This window comes from Porites lutea, chromosome 4 (genome assembly GCF_958299795.1).
Source record: "Porites lutea chromosome 4, jaPorLute2.1, whole genome shotgun sequence".
NCBI classification, from domain to species: domain Eukaryota; kingdom Metazoa; phylum Cnidaria; class Anthozoa; order Scleractinia; family Poritidae; genus Porites; species Porites lutea.
The window spans coordinates 10538400-10558299 of NC_133204.1; the positions used below are offsets into that span (position 1 = coordinate 10538400).

Here is a 19900-nt window from a genome sequence, read left to right on the forward strand (position 1 = left end):
TTTTCCCTCTTCACCTCATCGCTCATCTTGCGCGCTTCGCGCTCGTCTGCGTCTTCTACTGCAATTCTCTTCCTTCTTGCTCGGTTAAATATAGCCTACCATTAACACTAATGCCGTTCGTTCTTCAGTTGTTTCCTTGGGCTCTCTTTAAAGCAAACCGGGTTCTCGGCAAGCGGGCTGGGTCATCATTATCAGTAGCAGGCAACACTCCAACCTCGAGGTTGGGAACACTCACATAAATAGAACAGCGCCCTCACCCCCTCCCCGTCCAAAAAAAAACGCACAAATTATGTAATCGTTTTTCTTGTATGGCGCGCGACTGTTACAATTACTTCAATGTTAGGGTTTCTTACCCTTGGGTGTAACGATTTAAATCCCTGGTTGTCCAACAGACATATCCATTTTTTTCCTCACATGTAAACAAAACGTAAATTTTATGAGCGAACAAGGCATGAGCTAAACCATACCGGGCTGGCTCATCTCTTGTTAATACTTAAGTGGCTCGTCCACGTGAGGTCTCCACGCGCTGAGCCCTGTCGTTTCAGTGGGCACTTAATGTGATAAAGCGGTTCCACCGTATTGAAAATTCCAATAAGTCATGGTTACGTGGCAAAATTACAAGTTCGCCCGTAAGCAGTTTGTTGTCAGTCTTATCTATTGGGATATTAATATGACGTTTTTTTTCTTTCCTGACGCTAATGTTAATGAGAAATTTAGTGTTATAAGTTAGTTACTTTTCATTAGACAAAAGCTCTCGCTTTTTCAAGAAAGGAAAAATCTTTTCGTTTCAGCGTTACTTGTAGGACTTGTCATTCATGTCTGAATTTATTTATTTATTGTTTTTTTGTTTTCCGTTTTGTTTTGTTTTGTTGTTGTTGTTTTTTTTTTACGTTGATTCACAGCGAATAAACTTTATGCCTTTTTGTTTCTACCAGTCCAGAAAGTCGGCTGTAGTGAGAATAAGTTTGACTACATTCGTTGAGCCAATTCATACGCTGATAGAACGAAAATAGCACCATATTCCTCTTTTTTAGCCTACGTATGTCTTATATTGCATTTAGCCGCGGGGCCTAGCAACCGGATTTTGCAGGCAAACACGCCGTGTGTGGTATCAGACTAGCAAAAATCGGAAATACGCTTCAAAGAATTGCCTCTTCTGGCCTGTAAAAACTCACTTACATCTATATGAGAACGTCTGCGTAGGAGGTTAAGAAAACAAACAATGGCGAACAATTCTTGCAAGGACCTCTCGGACAAACAGCAGCGAGGAGTCAGGCGGATCTTGGGTGTAGATCAGAGAAAACTACTTACGATTGAAGGCAAGGCTTAGCTTTTCTATAGTCCCTGATGAAGGCTAGCTAGTTTTGTTTAGTCGAAATTCTGGGCAAATAAATTACTCATCCACTATAGCTGTCCGATCTAGTTCGATCTGCCTTGCCGTTTTCAGTCTTAAGAAAACAATGCCAGTTATCCATTTACAGAAGGTTTTCGAAAATTCTGGGAGAAAGAAAATGGAACACGACCTTTTCTTTTCAAAGGAAGTCGGATGCCGGAAGTTTGCAAAGGAAGTCGGATGCCGTTCTCCAGTCGGGGTCGGAATGTTTCAACTGAATATGTCATTTTACGCACTGGTCAGCTGAATGGTATGGTAGAGAGTCAGCACAAGCTGGAAATGGAACGGCACTTTTACGTAACCTTCAAAATTTAAGGATTTGTTCTGTCGGAGACTTCATGTTACGTGACAATATAGTGATACGGATGTTTAAATTAGGTCTGGATTTTACGAGACAATGAACACTTTAGCTGCAGGAATTGATTGACCTTTTTCTGATTATCGCCTAGCAACAACCAATCATATCTAATGTATACTAGTATGAAATCGAGCGTTCTTTTCCATGCCAGAGAGTAGCTCTTGCACAACTGCTGTAACGAGTGAATACAAGTGAGCCAAGTGATTAAAGACAATCGACTCTACTGATTGTCTTAGTGTAGCTTTCGTTGATCTGGAAACCCTAGTGAACGGGGCAAAGTTCTCAACAAGTGGCACCTCCGGCAACGGCACTGTAGAAGGATAAGAACAACTGTTGTAAGTATAATTAGTCCTGATTTTCTGCCCGTGCGAAGATGGAAGCGACCCAAGCAAATCTGGATATCAAGGTCACACAGCTGCAAATGAGCATTGGAAAAACGAACACCATCGTAGAAGCAGGGAAGGCAGAAGCGATCGAGAGACATCTTTCCACCTTACGGTCCCTCACTACAGAAATTAATCGAATGCGGCTAGAAGTAGAGGCGACAAAACTAGGAGCGAAGGAAGAGACTGCCGACATCGAGGCGTGGAATAGCGGGATTGACGCACAACTGGAAAAGGCAGATTACGAAGTGGATAAAATGCGCACATGGGTCGATGACCGAAAAAGAGAAGCAGAAGCAGTTGTCAAACAAGAAGAACTTAAGTTCCACAAAGCGAAGATACAAATGCAGGCAGAAATCCAAGCTACGTCACACCCCCAAGAAGCGATGACGACGCCAAGCGACATACAAGCTAAGCTGCCTAAACTGACGATAACGAAGTTCGACGGTACCTACAAAGACTGGCCACGATTTTGGGGACAGTTCACTGAAACAATCGATAAAACGAGCGTTCCACCGATCACGAAATTTTCCTACCTTCGAGAACTATTGGACTTCAAAGTAAAAAGAACAATAGAGGCGTTGCCCTTCACAGCAGAGGGATACAATCGGGCGAAGAGTATCCTAAACGAGAGGTTCGGAAAGGAGTCAGAAATCGTCAAAGCCTACATCAAAGAGATTCTGGATCTCCCCTCAATTTCAAGCGCAAACCCGAGGAAAATTGGTGAATTTAGCGAAAAGCTAACGTATTGCGTGCAAGCTCTGCAGACATTAAACAAACTGGAACAGGTCAATGGAGCGGCCTCCATGACTTTAGACAAATTGCCAGCGATCCGTGGAGATCTCGTCCGGATCGACCCAAGCTGGGAAAGCTGGGACCTTGCGAAACTTTCAGAGGCAGTTCGCTTGTGGACCAGGAGGAATCCGGCAGATACAAACCAGCGCGAACAAACAGAACAACAAACAGCAAAACAGAACTTACGCCAGCAGGCAAGAATTTACCACACGCGTCGTGGGTCCGATTTAAAACCCCGCTGTTGGCCTTGCGTGTACTGCGGCGAAGATCACAAAGCCGTCGAATGTACAAAAGTGACAGATATCTCTGATCGCAGACAAATTCTCCTCAACAAACGTCTGTGTTTCAACTGCACCGCCGGAAACCATCGCGCCGTCTATTGTCCCAGCAAATCCGCCTGTCAACACTGCCGCAAGCGTCACCACACGTCCATTTGTGAGGCACCCAGGCAAGAAACTAATCAGCCAACACCTACGAGAGGGGTTGCCTTGACTACAAACCAAGTCGGAGAAGGTTTGTTTCCTGTCATCGTGATAGAAGTCAATGGCATTAAATGTCGAGCACTCATCGATTCAGGAGCTGGGAGCTCATACGTATCAGCGAAACTGATCGAATTACTTCACCTGAAGCCTGCTGATGTCCAGACAAAAACAATCGATATGCTAATGTCTTCAAAAGTTGCCAGACTAGAAGTCTACGATCTGGAATTACAATCTGTTGACCATCAATATTCGCTGTCAGTCAAAGCGACCAAAGTAAACAAGACAGAACTGTTGTCTATTGACAACCCTAATTATCGCACGCTAATTGAAAAGTACTCACATTTGAAAGGCGTACATGTCAACGATGATGACACGAAAGCATCTCTTCCGGTCCACGTGGTGCTTGGCAGCGGAGAGTACGCCAGAATCAAAACTGAAACGAAACCGAGAATCGGACGAGAAAATGGCCCCGTAGCGGAGCTTACCAAGTTCGGATGGTTCCTTATGTCCCCTGGAAAGGAGTTCGACAAAAACATCATGCTGTTTACCCAAACAAGTCAAAGCGACTATGAAGAATTGTGCAAACTAGACGTCTTGGGATTACGTGACGTGGCCGATCATGACCAGGCAATGGTGTACGAAGAATTTAAAGAGCAATTAACGCGTTCGCAAGAGGGCTGGTACGAGACTACCTTGCCGTGGAAGGCAAATCACTCACCACTACCCTCAAACAAGGAAGGCAGCCTCAAGCGACTTAAGAACCTAACCAGAAAACTCCAATGTGAAGATCTTACTGTCGAATACAATGGTATTATTCAGGAGCAGCTGACTGAAGGAGTTATCGAAAAGGCACCCCCGGTTTCCCAGCCAGAAAAGGAGTTCTACATCCCTCACAAGTGCGTAATTCGCAAGTCCGCTGAAACCACAAAGATGAGAATTGTTTATGACGCCTCTGCCCGAGCGACACCCAATTCCCCGTCCCTGAACGACTGTTTGTACTCAGGACCCCCACTTCAGAACAGACTATGGGACGTGCTCGTCCAACAGAGAGCCTACCCAGTAGTCTTAGCGGGAGATATACAGAAAGCTTTCCTACAGATTCGAATCCATGAGAGCGAACGAGATGCACTCCGATTCCATTGGCAGACAGATGGCACCTCTGAAGTGGAGACTTACAGGTTCACACGCGTGCTCTTTGGGCTTGGCCCTTCGCCTTTTCTGCTGGGCGGTGTGCTTGAATACCACTTCGATAGCTGGGCTCAGAGATACCCAGAAGAGGCTGAACGGTTGCGCCGAAGTTTCTACGTAGACGACTTGTTAACAGGCGGTCAAAACGAGCAGCAAACTAAAGCGCGGAAAGAGATAGCGCAAGAGATCATGAGTGACGCCACATTCAAGCTACACAAGTGGCATTCCAACTGTCAAGAGCTTGAAGAAGATAGCCACCAACAAGAAACAGAAATACAAAGTACCCAGCTTAAAACGCGTGGAAAGAGCGCCAACTGTCCCGCAGAAACCGAAGAGCAGTCGTACGCCAAGCAACAGTTGCAAGTCAAGCCAAGTGAATCAAAACTATTAGGAGTCAAATGGAACAAGGTTGAGGACACTATCGCTGTACAGTTTCCTGTCGTAAACACAAGTAGCGCAATATCAAAACGCGAAGTATTGGCCAAACTAGCAAAAGTGTATGACCCTCTCGGCCTGGTTAGCCCTGTGACATTGCAAGGCAAACAAATCTACCGCGAAGTGTGCGACTACAAAGCAGCATGGGACGCACCTATCCCAGAGAATCTCAGAGTACGATGGCTTAAGTGGGAACACTCACTCCCAGACGAAGTAACCATACGAAGACCTATTGCACCACATCAGCAACCAGTTCTCTCATTCGAGCTACATGTCTTCGGAGACGCATCGACCCATGGAGTCGGAGCAGCGGTGTACTCGGTCGTACGCCAAGAAGATGGAATCACACAAACCCTTGTAGTAGCGAAAGCAAGATTGGCCAAAAGAAACCTAACGGTACCAAGGTTGGAGTTGGTCAGCGCCCACATGGCTACAAATTTAGTTGTGAACGTGAGAAACGCGCTGAAAGACTTACCTGAGCCCACGGTCTACGGTTGGCTGGACAGCACCGTCGCCCTCCACTGGATACTAGGAAATGGTCTGTACCGACAGTTCGTCGCTAACCGCGTGCAGAAGATAAAACAACACCCACAGATTCAGTGGAGACACGTGCCCACTAGCGATAACCCAGCAGACTTAGCGAGCCGAGGAGGCCAGGTTACTAATGCAGAGCTCTGGTGGAATGGCCCAGCATGGCTGCGTCATCCGGAGAATTGGCCAGAGAACCCAGTTACAGAAAAAACTCAAGCTTCTGAAGAAGAGGCGAAAGTAATCAGAGAAGTGCTTGGCCTAGCAAACGTACAACCTAAACAAGAACGAAACGTGTTCGACGAACTCCTCGAGCGACATGATCTCCGTCGAACTCTACGCATCCAAGCTTGGGTGCGACGTTTCACAACTCACAGAGCGCGCAAAGGACCACTAACTAGCGAAGACATACAAGAGTCGAAGAATTGGTGGATAAGAAGGGTCCAGTCCCAAGACGCGCAAAAGCCTCACTTTGAACAGACCAGGCGTGAACTCAACCTCGTTCCAAATTCTGACGGGGTACTCGAATGTCATGGCAGAGTTCAAGGACAGTACCCAATCTACTTGCCAGCTGGTAGCCTATTTACCAGAAAGCTTGTACAGCGTACGCACGCCGAAACCTTACATGGGGGTGTATCCCTCACCATGGCAGCAATCCGTGAAGAATACTGGATCCCAACTCTGAGACAGCTAGTTAAGTCTGTGCGATCCGCGTGTTGGGGCTGTAAACGTTTCAGAGCTTTACCTTTAACAGTACCACCCCCTGGACCGCTGCCTACAGACCGCACCCATGGCAGAGCTCCCTTTGAAGTCATCGGAACAGACTTTGCGGGACCAATCTACTACAGACTGAGCCAGAAACGAGAAGGGAAAGCATACCTGGTGATATTCTCTTGCAGTCTGTCGAGAGCAGTACACCTAGAGCTGGTTCCCAACCTGGAAACTAGTACGTTCCTGCCGTGTCTCAAACGCCTCATAGCCAGACGAGGACGTCCGGCTGTCATTTACTCTGATAATGGTAGCACGTTTGTCAAAGCTGCCAAGTGGTTGAAGCAAGTACGAAGCGACGAGCAGTTGCAAGGATTCCTGGAGTCCCATGACATTCAGTGGAAATTCAACCTAAGTCGCGCCCCTTGGTGGGGCGGCCAATTCGAACGCCTGATCGGAATTGTGAAGACAGCGATGTACAAGGTCATAGGCGGAGCTACACTGTCCTGGAGCGAATTGAATGAAGTAATCCTGGACGTAGAGACTCAGGTTAATCGTCGCCCACTCGGTTACGTTGAAGACGATGTTGAGCTGCCCATCCTGACGCCGGCTAGCCTTATGTTCCAACGAACCAACCAGCTTCCTGAGGAACAGGCCTGGAGAATTCAAGACCCGAATTTGCGCAGACGAGCTAAATATTTGCAGACCTGCAAAGACCATATGTGGAACCGATGGCGACGTGAGTACCTAACCGCCCTGAGAGAGCGCCACAACCTTGTACACAAAACGGCAAATTATCGAGTCAGGGTTGGCGACACTGTGCTAGTACGATCAGACAGCAAGAATCGAGGGAAGTGGCCACTAGCTATTGTTCAACAGACCTACCCAGGACGTGACGGCCACATCCGTGCAGTGCAGCTAAGAACCAGTAAAGGAGTTATAGAGCGTCCTGTTCAGCACCTGTACCCGTTGGAGTTGCAGTGCGAACCCACAGTGCCAGCAGGAACAGAACAGCGGTTAAACCATAACGCGCCAATTTTCAGACCGAGAAGAACCGCTGCGGCTGCGGCAGCTGCCAGAATAAAGGAGATTGCTTATAATGAAGAAATTGAACAATTTTGAACTTGAACAGAGTGATTACTAGAAAAGTTTTCGATCTAGCCTTTGATTATTTTCGGAATCGTAGAAATAGATGTTTCAGCCTCCTGAGTATTGAATGCACCCTTGTATGCAATGCTGCATGGGGGAGTGTGTCGGAGACTTCATGTTACGTGACAATATAGTGATACGGATGTTTAAATTAGGTCTGGATTTTACGAGACAATGAACACTTTAGCTGCAGGAATTGATTGACCTTTTTCTGATTATCGCCTAGCAACAACCAATCATATCTAATGTATACTAGTATGAAATCGAGCGTTCTTTTCCATGCCAGAGAGTAGCTCTTGCACAACTGCTGTAACGAGTGAATACAAGTGAGCCAAGTGATTAAAGACAATCGACTCTACTGATTGTCTTAGTGTAGCTTTCGTTGATCTGGAAACCCTAGTGAACGGGGCAAAGTTCTCAACAATATGAAGAAAAAACCGATTGTTTCTGAATCCTAACGATATTAGGGAGATTTCAGATTTTAAAAAAGGCTCGCTGACTTTTTCTTTCTCTTTACAGAACATCCTTGTCATCCTTTAAGCCGGCTCCACTCCGGCTAAAACTTGTGTATTGGTCATAAATCGGCCTTAGAAACAAATTATTGTAGGGTTAAGAAACAACTTTTTTCCCCGTAGAAACAGTGCCGAGGAGGAGCCTATAACCATGGGTTCCTGGTCAAGGAACTTGGGATACCTGTGCTTCAACAACGCTTCTGGGAACAGTCACAGAAACTCTGCACCACCCCCCCCGGGGGGGGACACTTGGGTATTTTTTTGGGTGGGTATGTGCCGCCCGGGAGTCCAAATTGGCACCCCGTTCTAAAAAAAAATTTCCCCTAAAATTGATACCCCGTTCTAGAAATAGGCCAATTTTTCTATACCCCGTTCTAGAATTCGCCCTAAAACTGATACCCCGTTCTAGAAATGGGCCAATTTTTTTCTACTCCGTTCTAGAGTGCAACAAGAGTACAACAGTTTGCTTGTTAACGCATTAGACCGTATTTTTAAAAGCAATCTGTCCTTGAATAATTTCAAATGGCTTCCTACAAAACTGGAGCTTTCGTGCGTTCGAAATATTATACCCCGTTCTAGAAAATGCCTCTGAAATGAATACCCCGTTCTAAATCAGGAACTTCAAAATCACGACCCCGTTGGGCGGCACATACCCGTATAGGTAATGTATGGGAGTCCCTCCCCCCCCCCCCGGGGCACCACCACCACTTGGGAGAGCCGCTCGCGCGTGACTTCTCACGAGAGAGCTAAGTTACGTGAGAGTGAACGAGGCAAACACACGGGAGAGCGAAGCAGTCTTAAGCGTTCAGGGCGGAAAAACGTTCTGCGCAAGCTTCTGCGCATCCCTTATCGCAGGCTCAAGGCGGGCTTTTCTGTGTGCTGACTGTGTTTGTTTGTTGCTGGAGTTCTGAGTGAAATGCACGAGGTGCGAACGTTTGCTCCCTGTAAAGCATTAATTTTTATTTGACATCTTTGCTATTTTTTCGTCGCTTGAAAATTACTTTGGATTCAGAAAAAACCAATGTTAAAGGAAAAACAGATCATTCCGTCCGTCTGAGGTGGAATACGGTAAAAAGTTTTGAACATTTCCAGAGAGGCGAGTATTTTTTCTGATTGTGCATCCGATTAATTTATGAGTTGATTTCGCCGAGTTGAATTAAAATCCCGCTTTATTCTGTTATTAGTAGTTACGGTTACTTTTTTTACACTTCAGATTTATTACCTTCGCAGAACCAGCTTTATCTTTGTCTTCAGTCAAAGAACCATATTGCTGTTATAACGCATCAGAGTGAACAAACTTGTGCGCTTATTAAACTTTCTCGGAAATAGAAGGCCAGCAAGCTTACTCAAGATCATTTTTCTGTTGCTCAAGTAATAATAGTCAGAGTTTTTTCATTTTTCATTACACAGTTTTGTTTTCCAGTGCACTATGAAAGTTTCTGTTCTTTCTGAAGAATAACTTTCTGAACGCAAATTGTCCTTTTCACTCGCTGTGAAGTAGAGAACGACAACTGCCGGCAGTGACTTCAAAACAATTGACTCTTTTCCCGTAAACAATTGCTGCAGCTGGATTCGACTGAGGTGAGCAAAACAAAGCCTTATGAGCAATTTTCTGCATTTTCTAATGATCGGCTGAGTTTAATTTTCTTAAACGAAGACCCTCGCATTGACCAGTTAAGCTTATTGAAAATAGCTAAATGGTGAATCATGGCAAGGCTGCCAAGTTGCAACTGATCTTTTGCTTTTAAGATCTTTAGGTAGGTTGTTTTCGTACAGAAAATTCATTTCTTCATTGTCAGCAAGAAGTTTTTGAAATGATGTAACTTTAACTTTGTTTGAAGGAAATCCTACTTACGCGTAGGTTTTTGACAGATGTTATGCGTGTTCAACTTGACAACACAAAGCAAAATTTATATATCTGCGCGAAACGAGTAAGTTTAAAAAACTATAGTTGCTTTGAAACCGATTTTTGGGAAGATTTTACTACATAAAGATTGACCTTTTTTCTGCCCACATATCAACGCAATAACCTCTACATTGAGGATTTTGTTTATATTTTAGTGATCTGCGAAACTACGAGTGTCCCATCGAGCGAGGGTTTTAAAATATCAGCTCGAGTGCGACAAAGTTCAGTGACTTCAAACACATTGTGGGCAAGCGTTAATTTTTTTGGGCAAATCACTGTCCAAAGATATGTTGTTTTTGTGTCCACTGTGGAGCTCCGGACCTTATATATCCAGGAACTTCCTTATATGAACACATTTTGTGAATGCATCTTGAAAAAAATCGGACCTACGCATGCACATTTCCAGTACAACGCAGGGAAATTAATGTCGTTAAAGTCCGTTTTACTATGAGGTATTCTTCAAGAAAATTAAGTAACGACAAGGTTATAAGCACAGCTTGCAACTTTTGAAGACAAATTGCCTGTTCTTTCCAGGTTATGAGTTTAAACATTTTATTTTTAGGCAATAAAATATTTGAAATCCCGCCATTTTTTCAAACCCGGCCAGGGGATCTGGGCAAAAAAGTTCACGCATGCTCATTACGTTTTTCCGCCCTGAATCTTAAGCGTTGCATGACGACACAATAAGCAGTTTCGCTACTATTTTCTTCGTTGAAGTTGGCTACCTACATTTACATAACAGCATGTATCTTTGATCGTTAATCATCATTTTTTTTGTTCGTTTAAAGTGTCTCATAGTGACATGTTTTATGGCTATACCTGAAATTTTTGCCAGTGGACCCGGGCTCCCGGGACATCACTGACAATTTTTTAAAAGCGCGCGGCACAGTTGTCTTGATCATGCAACTACTAAATATAAATAATCCCGGAGTTGTGTAATTATAACTATTTTAATCTTTCTCTAAATACACACACATGTTCGCAAAACAGCAATGAAAAGAAAAAATGAAAATCAACACCGTGACAGAATAACGCAAAGTCACGCAGCAGACACGCTAGAATCACATGCAAATTAAGTATATGAAAACAAGCCTTTGTTGACGCGCTGTCACATGATGCAGACGCACTTGATGTAAATATAAATTGACGGCAAGGAAAAAGAGAGTCAGTTGCCTGTAGCTTTTGCGCGGTGTGGCTGTAGTTTTCCTCTGGCGCATGTACCTTAATCAGGAAGAGGATCACGGCAGAACGGCAATATGCTTTCTACTATGCGAAACTTTTGCTCCTCAGCGGCCCGAAGCCTTCGTCCCGTTGTGTGCTCGACGACTGTTTTGGCGAGAAAAGCTCACGGCCAGGCGAAAGCTCAACCACCTTCATTACCGACAAGCTCCGGCGACGAGTTAACGCTTGTAAGCGGTAAGTTAAAAGTTTTCTTATGTTTTAATTTCCAGGGAAAATAATCTTGCTTGTTTAACGTTGGTATTTATTTTTCTTGAGTAAAAAGGTTCTCAAAACCACTTCAGGATTCGCGCGCTTTTCGTTTTTATTTTTTTTGTTCGAGTAAGATTTACAAAACTAACCAGACAAATCCTTTTTTATGGTGATAGTGCAGTCTTTTTAACACGTGTTGTAACTCTAAACGGGAAAGAAATTTGACCATCAAGAAATTTTGCTTCTCACTTGACGAAATTGAACTGGTTTGTCCGGTTTCGATCGTATGTTTCCGGTACACAGTCTCCTTTTCTTGCATTTTATTTTTGGAATTGTTATTTTATCGCATTTTTTCAGTTGGAACCGGGAAATATTTTATGAGACTGCAAGCAAGAATTTTGTTTTTCTTTTGGAGTCGCCATTCTTCAAATATACATAAGGTTGTTTTCAAACCGCTCTAAGTACGAAATACGCAATGGCCTACGCAATGCAGCACACTCAGTATTGAACGTCCCGGCTGCATCGAAAACACTGGTTACGTAACAGAGGCAATCATCCCAAGTTTAGTACAGCAAGTATTTAAATAAAGATGTTGTGTTATCTTTGTTGCCTTAAACGGAGAGAGAAAAACCGAAAACATGTGTTTGTATGAATTATTGGGATGTGCATAGTTAGCTGGTGGTAGGCGCATAAAAAGTATTGGACACTAGATGTTAATTTTGAATTCCCATTGGCAGACAGTCTGGCAAGGAGTGAAGAGATTAACCTGTTACTAAAAGGAAATAAAACTTGAAAATGTCAACTCTGAAGTGACAGGTCACTCTTGCCACTTGTTGGCAACATATTTTCCAAAATATATTATGGGCAGTTGTTTATTTATTAATTTTGTTTTTTGTCATTGTTCTTTTCAAGCAGCAAAGAACAATTCAGCATATTTGCAACTGAGTGAATGAAGTAATAAATTTTGATGATATTTGAAACAGGCTTTATAGATTTAAAAAATTTTGTAATTCCTGTACTGTTGAGAGTCCCCAGTGGGGTTCCGAAATCCATCCTCTGGACCAAAATTTTCCTGCCATCCTCTGTTAGGCGATTCCAGAAAATATCCATACTATACCACGAACAGCTTTTAGGATTTCCGAAGGGGAGGAGGGGTTCACGATTATGGATTTCTGATGGCATGGGTGGGTATTTACGATAAGAAATCCAAAGGCATGGGGGAATTCTGAAGGGTTTAGGGAAGGAAATGTTCTTGGAAAATGTAAGAAATCCCTTAATTGCCCCCAAAACAAACAAGTCTCATTTTCCTTATAGCTATTAAATAGTAAAGTATTATACTCGACCTGATCTTTTATCATGATACATTTTATGTACACTACATGAGGCATATGGGTTGAGAAACTTTTCATGCACACTACATGACATATAAAAGGATGCAACACGACTCTACAGTATATTTGACGGCCGGAAGATTTTGAGCTATTTTCCTTTGTAAACGTCAAAACAGCACAAGAAAACAAAGAGGAGTAAAATTACCGTAAGTGGTGTTTATTTTTATAGCCAAATTCGGACTTAAAAAGGAGTTTGCACAGCCTGGCCACTAGCAGTAGGTTTTTCTTGTCGCTGAAGAGTAAAGCTTGTTGCCTGACGCCGCTAGATCACAGCCTTGAGGAGGCATAAATTCATGTTCGTTTGTTCCCAAAAAAAACTGGAGGCTTTAGATCTAACGATATTTTGTTATCGTTAGAAAACTAATGGATAGCTAACGGCTTTTCCAGTTTCAGGTCATAGCCTTAATATTCTGATTATTGTATTGTTATGTTTATAGGTGCTGTATTAAATAATCCTCGCTCAGAGTACAGGATGGTGCGTCAATACAGAGGAAAAGTTAAGGCTGTTATCCTTGATTGGTCAGGGACTGTTATTGACTGTGGTGTATACTCACCAGCCATTGTTTTCTCGGAAGTCTTCAAAGAAGCTGGAGTCCCTATTACCATGGAAGAGGCTCGGGAACCAATGGGGACCCACAAGAAGGTGCATATCCGTAGAATCACACAGATGGAGTCTGTTAGAAGGAGATGGTTTGAAAAGTTTGGGCGGTTCCCCAGCGAGGAGGATGTAGAAAGGATGTTTCACAACTTTGTTCCAATGCAGCTCGGATGCCTCTTGGACTACTCTCAAATGATCTCTGGTGCAGTTGAAACTGTTAATGTTCTCCGTCATGAGATGGGCCTCAAGATTGGTTCCACAACTGGCTTCACTAGAGCCATGGTAGATATAATAAAGAAGCCTGCCGCAGAGCAAGGTTATGTTCCTGATGTGTATGTTGCTGCTGATGATGTGCCGCAAGCTCGTCCCTATCCTTATATGGTGTGGTTAAATGCCATTAAATTAGACGTGAATCCCATTGAAGCCCTTGTCAAGGTTGATGACACAGCTGAAGGTGTGAGGGAAGGCACATCAGCTGGCTGCTGGAGTGTAGGACTCGCTAAAACAGTAAGCTCATATCACCTGTACATGTTATTACCACTGCTGTGCTGAGATTTAATTGGCAAAATGAGGCAAGTCCTCACTTCTTAAATGTAACAAAAATGTCTTGTTTCAATGCAATCACTAAAATGCTTGAAAGAAAACAGAAAGTACAGAAAAAATTGATTTGTAGGAATTTTTCTTCATACCTACTATGCTCAAATAAATTATTATTTGGAGTTAAATTTTATTAACAGTTGCTTGCACAGCAGCAGTATTTTATTTTTTACAAAATATTGAGAGGAATAATATTATTTCAAGCTTGGATCTGGATGTAGCAGGCGTTAAATCAGCACAGTTGCTGAGTCACTGCTGCACTAAAAGCTGTGACCATTTTAATGACTAAAGCTACAGTAAAAATCGCTAATAGCCCATCCCATTTTACATTTACAGATGGAAACAAAAAAGCCTTGAAAAGGCAGTTGGCATTTTGTAACAATACATGTACAAGACTGCTCAAATTTTTGTCAAACATAACATACTGGTTGCCAAAGCTATTAGGCAACTTTAAACTGACTTCATAGTTTTTTCTTTTTTCAGAGTTAACTGAAAGAATGAATGGGTGATACTTGCTATCCTAATGTTGTCTTGCCTAATTTTTTTTTTAACAGGGAAATTATGTTGCCTTGAATGAGGAAGAAATTGAAGCTCTGTCGGAAGAAGATTATGAGAGAAAGATTTCACGAGCATATGATGCTCTTGCCAGTGCTGGAGCCCATTATGTGATTGACAGCATTAATGATCTCCCACCTGTTATCGATGATATCAATCGACGACTGGCCAGTGGAGAAAAGCCATGAAAAAGCAGTCAATGTTCTGCCACTTTTCATGTACAACACTGCTAGCTAGTAGCTTGTAGAAGCTGCACTAAATGGGACCAAAAATTTTAATATATTTAATTTGTTTTTGTTTTAACTTTCTTGATGCTTTTGAGCTTTTGAATTACGACCATGATTGCTGGACAAAGACAAATGAATTCATTGTAATTAACTTTATCTAACTTATATCTTAATAATGTGTATGTACTGTGAGCTTTTATTGTTCTTACAAATTGTAGCATTTTCGTCATTAAACTGGAACAGCCTGTTTCTAAAATAGGCTTTTTTAAAATGTAATAAAAAACCAGATTCTACATTTCTCCCATTTAATGCTCAAGTGAAGGGCATTATCACATTTGCATCTTAAAGAATATGGCAAAGGTTGTAATAGTCGTGATTTGATGTTCACAAATATTATCATCTTTTTGTTAAATTATTTGGAAGATTTATTTAACTTTTAATTTATTCTTAATGACCCATATTTTTATATCTTTCACATATTGCCCACTCTTAAACGAAGAGTGGATAAAAGATTGACACTTAAAACGTTTCTAAAAGTGACCTAAGGACGTTGGAGAATTGAGAAAATTGCATGGATTTGGATTTTGTTTGCAAGAATGAAAAAATATAAAATGATCCAATCATATTTTTGTAAGGATTAAAGTAACGATGCTCCCTCTTTAAATCTGTAGTACCTTAAAATACTCTAATAAGTGCCCAGTTATCCTTTTTTCCTTTTTGTGTGCTTTCTTTGAGCATAACACTTCTCATATTTATCTGTGTTCGCCATATTTTTCTCCAATTCCATATTTTAATCTTCAGGTTTTTGTTTCAAGTTGACCTCAACACAATTGTATCGAATTCCATCAAAACACTCTGTCGAAAACAACCAAACATATACTTGAAAACTCCAATACGTTTTCATTCCCTTGCAACAATAAACATTTGGCTACTGTTTGACGAAAACTAGGCGTGTCCCCCCCCCCCCCCCCCCCTACTGCCCATTTCTTAACGTTGGGATACTTACTTGAATATTTAAGGTACACTTCTGTGGGCTGCTGAAATGATATAAGAATTTGAACTATTTTAAAAAACTATAATTTCTGGCAATAACTTTTAACTTATATCACTTATTTGTATAATATTGTATTTATGTATTATATGAAATAAAGTTTTGCATCAGAGGTTGTGGGGAATCTTGTATTAGCCAAGCACCAGTCCTCTTGGCGTAAAGCAAAAAAGCCCAGGGAGCGAGGATGCGCTTAAGGTGTTACCAACAAGTTTCAGGTCAACCTCGACATTTTTTGAAAACCGAGAAACCCCTGGGAATGAGGCTGTTTCAGATGACAGTTACCGCATTTTTTTAAAAAGAGTGCTTCACTTTGAAGCAGAAGTCTAGTGGAATCTTGATACACTGAGACTCCATGTAACAAAGTCCTCGATACAACAAACTATTTTTGAAACCCCAGCTATAGTAAAATATATGGAAAAGAACCTCGATATAACGAAACCTCGTTATAGTGAACATATTTTGCCAGTCCTTGGCCCTTGGATATATCGAGGTTCTACTCTACGGCACAAGCCAGAAGCATCAAGAAAAAAAATGCCAATCTGAGGTGCTAATACAGCTGATATTGTTATGTTAAATAAAAATGGAAAAGGGACAGAGCTTTTTAAAATAACCTTTACAGTCGAACATCCGATCCGTGACTAATGGCCACCTCTCTACAACGGCCCTTTTTTTGGGCGAACATTCCATACATTGACTCTTTTTCAAACCTCTCTACAACGGCCAGTTTCTTCTGTCTCAAGGTGGCCGTTGTGAAGAGGTTCAACTGTATTTCTTTCTTCCTATGTTACTGTTATCGGTTTTGAAACAAGAAAGGATCAAGGAAGAAAGATCAGGAAGTACTTTGCTTTTTCGCAATTTTTGAAATAACAAATGAAGAAATTTAATATTTACCTCTCTTTTTCTTTCGAGTGTAAATTACTGTTGCTAATTTTTGATGAACTTTGCTAAGTTTGCAATTTTTTATGTGCATCTTCGCTACCACTGATCACGTGATCGCTCCGGTGCAATGTAAAATCAAAACTACGCGTGACTTGACTAATTTTTGGCATATTAGCAATAACAAAGTTGCAAATGTGTGGGCTACATTTTTCTACAATGCAGCAAACGCCATGCCAGGAATACTGACTACGACTAGACCCCAATACACGGGGGAACGTAGTAGACGTGAGGGCGCCAGAAAATTATGTCACCTTTCTCGCGCGCTGGTGGCAATGTCTAAATCCATTCGATTCATCACGCAACAGTGGACTCTGAACCATATAATCACGTGCCTGAGTAAAAGCACTTGGTGGCCTCATACCATCATGCAAGCGTTGCTACTTCCCTGACGATAACTCCCTGATAAGATAATACTGACATATCCGGACATATCCAATTTCTTATAAAGGCTCGATTACCAGCCGCTGTTCAGGAAAATGAGCCCGCACTCCCCAGGAGGGTCCCTTTTGAGATCTTCAGGTATATGAGAGGGAGGGTGGGGGATTTCACTTGCTGAAGTATATACCTAATTCAATAAAGGTTGCTTTGGCAATTTGTCATTGGCAATTGGGCATTGGCAGGTGGGCTCCCGGCATTGGGCACTTCGGACTACAGAACAAAGCAATAATTTGCTTGAGTGACTACAAAACAATAGATACCCAGTGACCAATTACCAGTGCCCAAAGCAACCTTTATTGAATCAGCTGTCTAAAAGGGTAGAGCCATCTGTCATTTCGGTCTGTAAAAGGGCCTGAAAGGGTTAACAGATGCATTTTATGGCTGTGAAAAAGTCGAGAAAACGTTCTGGTTTTGTGATTTATTCATATCTTCAAGACACTGCATTTACAGCAGTTGAAAGGGGAATGCAAAGTTCTAAATAGTAGTTAGAGGCGAACGAAAGGGGTACCCTTGTCAATGGAACGGTATACGCGGGTACCTTCACCGGGAACATCGACATGCTGTTATCTGAAGGATTTGTTTTACCTTCAAAAGGAAAAGGTTTGTTACAACACACAGTGTCCGCATTAGCGAGTTTGACTTTCTTTGAGAATCTGTCTATTGCGGCAAGGAACAAGTGTCCGTTGTCCGCGTTAACGGGTGTCCATATTAAGCGCTTTGAATTTAGAGAAAAATGTATGGGCTTTCCCTAGCGACAAAGAAAATTGTCTCTTTAGGTCTCCATATAAAGCGGGTGTCCGTAAAGCGGGGTTCCACTGTATATAATAGGGTAAGGGGTTGGACCTTGGGGCAGAGCATCCGCTTACAAAACTCTGTTGAGTCCCCCGCCGGCCGCACTCAACGAGGACTAAAGAATTCGGGACACTGGCGGAAATCGAGCCTACTTTCGATGATAGTCTCGATAAGCCATAAGATTTGAAAGTATCTCCGGCTGTGAAGTAGCCTGCATAACAAGCGCTTTATGAGCCAAGCGAGGCGAACGCCGCATTTTACGAACGTTTCGCGCTTCGCTCAAAATGCCGCGTTCGCCTCGCTTGGCTCATAAAGCGTCCGCTATGCAGGCTAGCTGTGAAGTCTTGACTTCGACTCTAAGGTGACTCTTCTTTACGCATGCAGCTTGTCCTCAGGAAAAATAAAGGGCATTTTCTGATTTGATTCTTGACCCCACTTTGCCTCAATTCCTTTTCCACATTGCTATATCATTCTTTCAAGGGCACCCAACGAGAATATAGTTCAAAACCACTTTAACATAGCATTGTTAAACGTATTTTAGTATTTAAACGGTAGATATAGGCATGTTTTTATCCCCTAGAAATTTTTCATCTGTTCGGATTTCCTAGCTGAAAGTCTAGTGATCCGAAAATTATAGGGATTAAAACTTAACTTTTCGAAAATTTTAGCGAAAAAAAAGGCTCCCGAAAATTCTAGGTGACATTCTCAGGGTAAAAATCCGTTAAAAATGCGCAATTATACCATTTTTTAGATGTTCGAAAATCCTAGGAGAGACAGGAAAGCAAGAAATTTTACAACAAATGTTCCGAAAATTCTAGATCTCAAATCGTCTTCCGAACAGATATTTTCCGAAAATTAACGTTGGGTGCCCCTGTTCTTTGTCCGTCACCATTTCCGACCCTTTTCCTATAGCGAGTCGGCTTCTCTTGTGGAAGAAAAACATGAACTAATCTCGACGCTCACCCTTTCAGTTATTCCTTCAAAATATAAGATCTTGAATAAGAATGGGAAGAGGTAATCTTTGTATTCCTTTCATTTTTCACTGGGTCATTTTAAAAATGACCTCACTGAAATCCGACCCATATTATTCTCACTTGACCACTTACTCAAATTACTTCGCTGGTCTTGGAACTAGGACGAACTGACTCAAGACAGATCAAAGTGGCGTAGCCTCATTCGCGTGGGTGATAAGCCAGCAGATGAAAAGCGTACGAAGGGAGCCATTTAAAATGAATCGAAACTAAACGTCTAATGCGCAAATCCCGCGCGGTCATGCACCACCCCACTGACTTCTGCTGGCATCATGTGCTTCGCAAATGTGGCAGACACTTTCGTGCTCGGATTGGTATCCTCAGGTACCTTAGCATTCTCGGGATTTGGGGAGTCAGAAAATTCAGGTTGGTAAAGATTTACAAATTGGAAGATTTTTTACTGCGTCTTAGTTCATCAAGTGTCTCAATTCATTTTGGAACCAAAACCAAAACATGCGATTTTTCCATACCTGTTTTCAGATCTGGCCTCTAAAATACTACTCTGTGTACCAGAGATTTTTTTCTCGCGTGTGACGAGGAGCTTCGTCTGCCGCAGGCCTACACGTCTTCGGCAGAAGGCCGAAGACACGAGCGGCGAATCCGCGAGTCACTTTTTAAGACTTGACCGAAACCGGAAACGCGCCTGAAAAGTCTCTGCCTGACACCCAGGGTACTAACTGAAATACATACTCGATTTGCGAACCCATTACCTTGTCCAAGTGAACTCAGAATACTGTTTAAGCTTTTTTTTTTCATAATTTAGTAGCGTTTTACAATGATTGTCTTACCTATTTGAAGCTAACGAGACAAATACGTTGATACTCAGGGGCACACAACGCTAATTTTCGGAAAATATCTGTTCGGAAGACGATTTGAGATCTAGAATTTTAAGAACATTTTTTTGTAAAATTTCTTGCTTGCCTGCCTCTCCTAGGATTTTCGGACATCTATAAACTGGTATAATTGCCCATTTTTAATAGATTTTTACCCTAAAAAGGTCACCTAGAATTTTC

General features: G+C 42.3%; 2 protein-coding genes across 2 annotated transcripts; both read left to right on the forward strand.

Moving 5' to 3' along the window:
* Window positions 1–1725: 1725 nt before the first annotated feature.
* On the forward strand, window positions 1726–7836 carry LOC140935811 (uncharacterized). Its single transcript, XM_073385376.1, has one exon. The coding sequence runs from the start codon at window positions 2125–2127 to the stop codon at window positions 7390–7392; it is 5268 nt and encodes a 1755-aa protein (XP_073241477.1). The 5' UTR covers window positions 1726–2124; the 3' UTR covers window positions 7393–7836.
* Window positions 7837–11043: 3207 nt separating this feature from the next.
* Window positions 11044–15131, forward strand: LOC140935814 (phosphonoacetaldehyde hydrolase-like). The gene is made up of 3 exons (XM_073385379.1): window positions 11044–11253; window positions 13097–13764; window positions 14409–15131. Exons 1-3 carry the CDS (start codon window positions 11094–11096, stop codon window positions 14595–14597), a joined length of 1017 nt encoding a protein of 338 aa, XP_073241480.1. The 5' UTR covers window positions 11044–11093; the 3' UTR covers window positions 14598–15131.
* Window positions 15132–19900: the final 4769 nt, after the last annotated feature.

Bases quoted from the DNA above. Each gene is read 5' to 3' on its own strand.
- LOC140935811 (XM_073385376.1), top strand. From the start codon at position 2,125: ATGGAAGCGACCCAAGCAAATCTGGATATCAAGGTCACACAGCTGCAA.
- LOC140935814 (XM_073385379.1), top strand. From the start codon at position 11,094: ATGCTTTCTACTATGCGAAACTTTTGCTCCTCAGCGGCCCGAAGCCTT. The intron at 11,254-13,096 runs GTAAGTTAAAAG...TTATGTTTATAG, and splicing joins CGAGTTAACGCTTGTAAGCG to GTGCTGTATTAAATAATCCT. The intron at 13,765-14,408 runs GTAAGCTCATAT...TTTTTTTAACAG, and splicing joins GTGTAGGACTCGCTAAAACA to GGAAATTATGTTGCCTTGAA.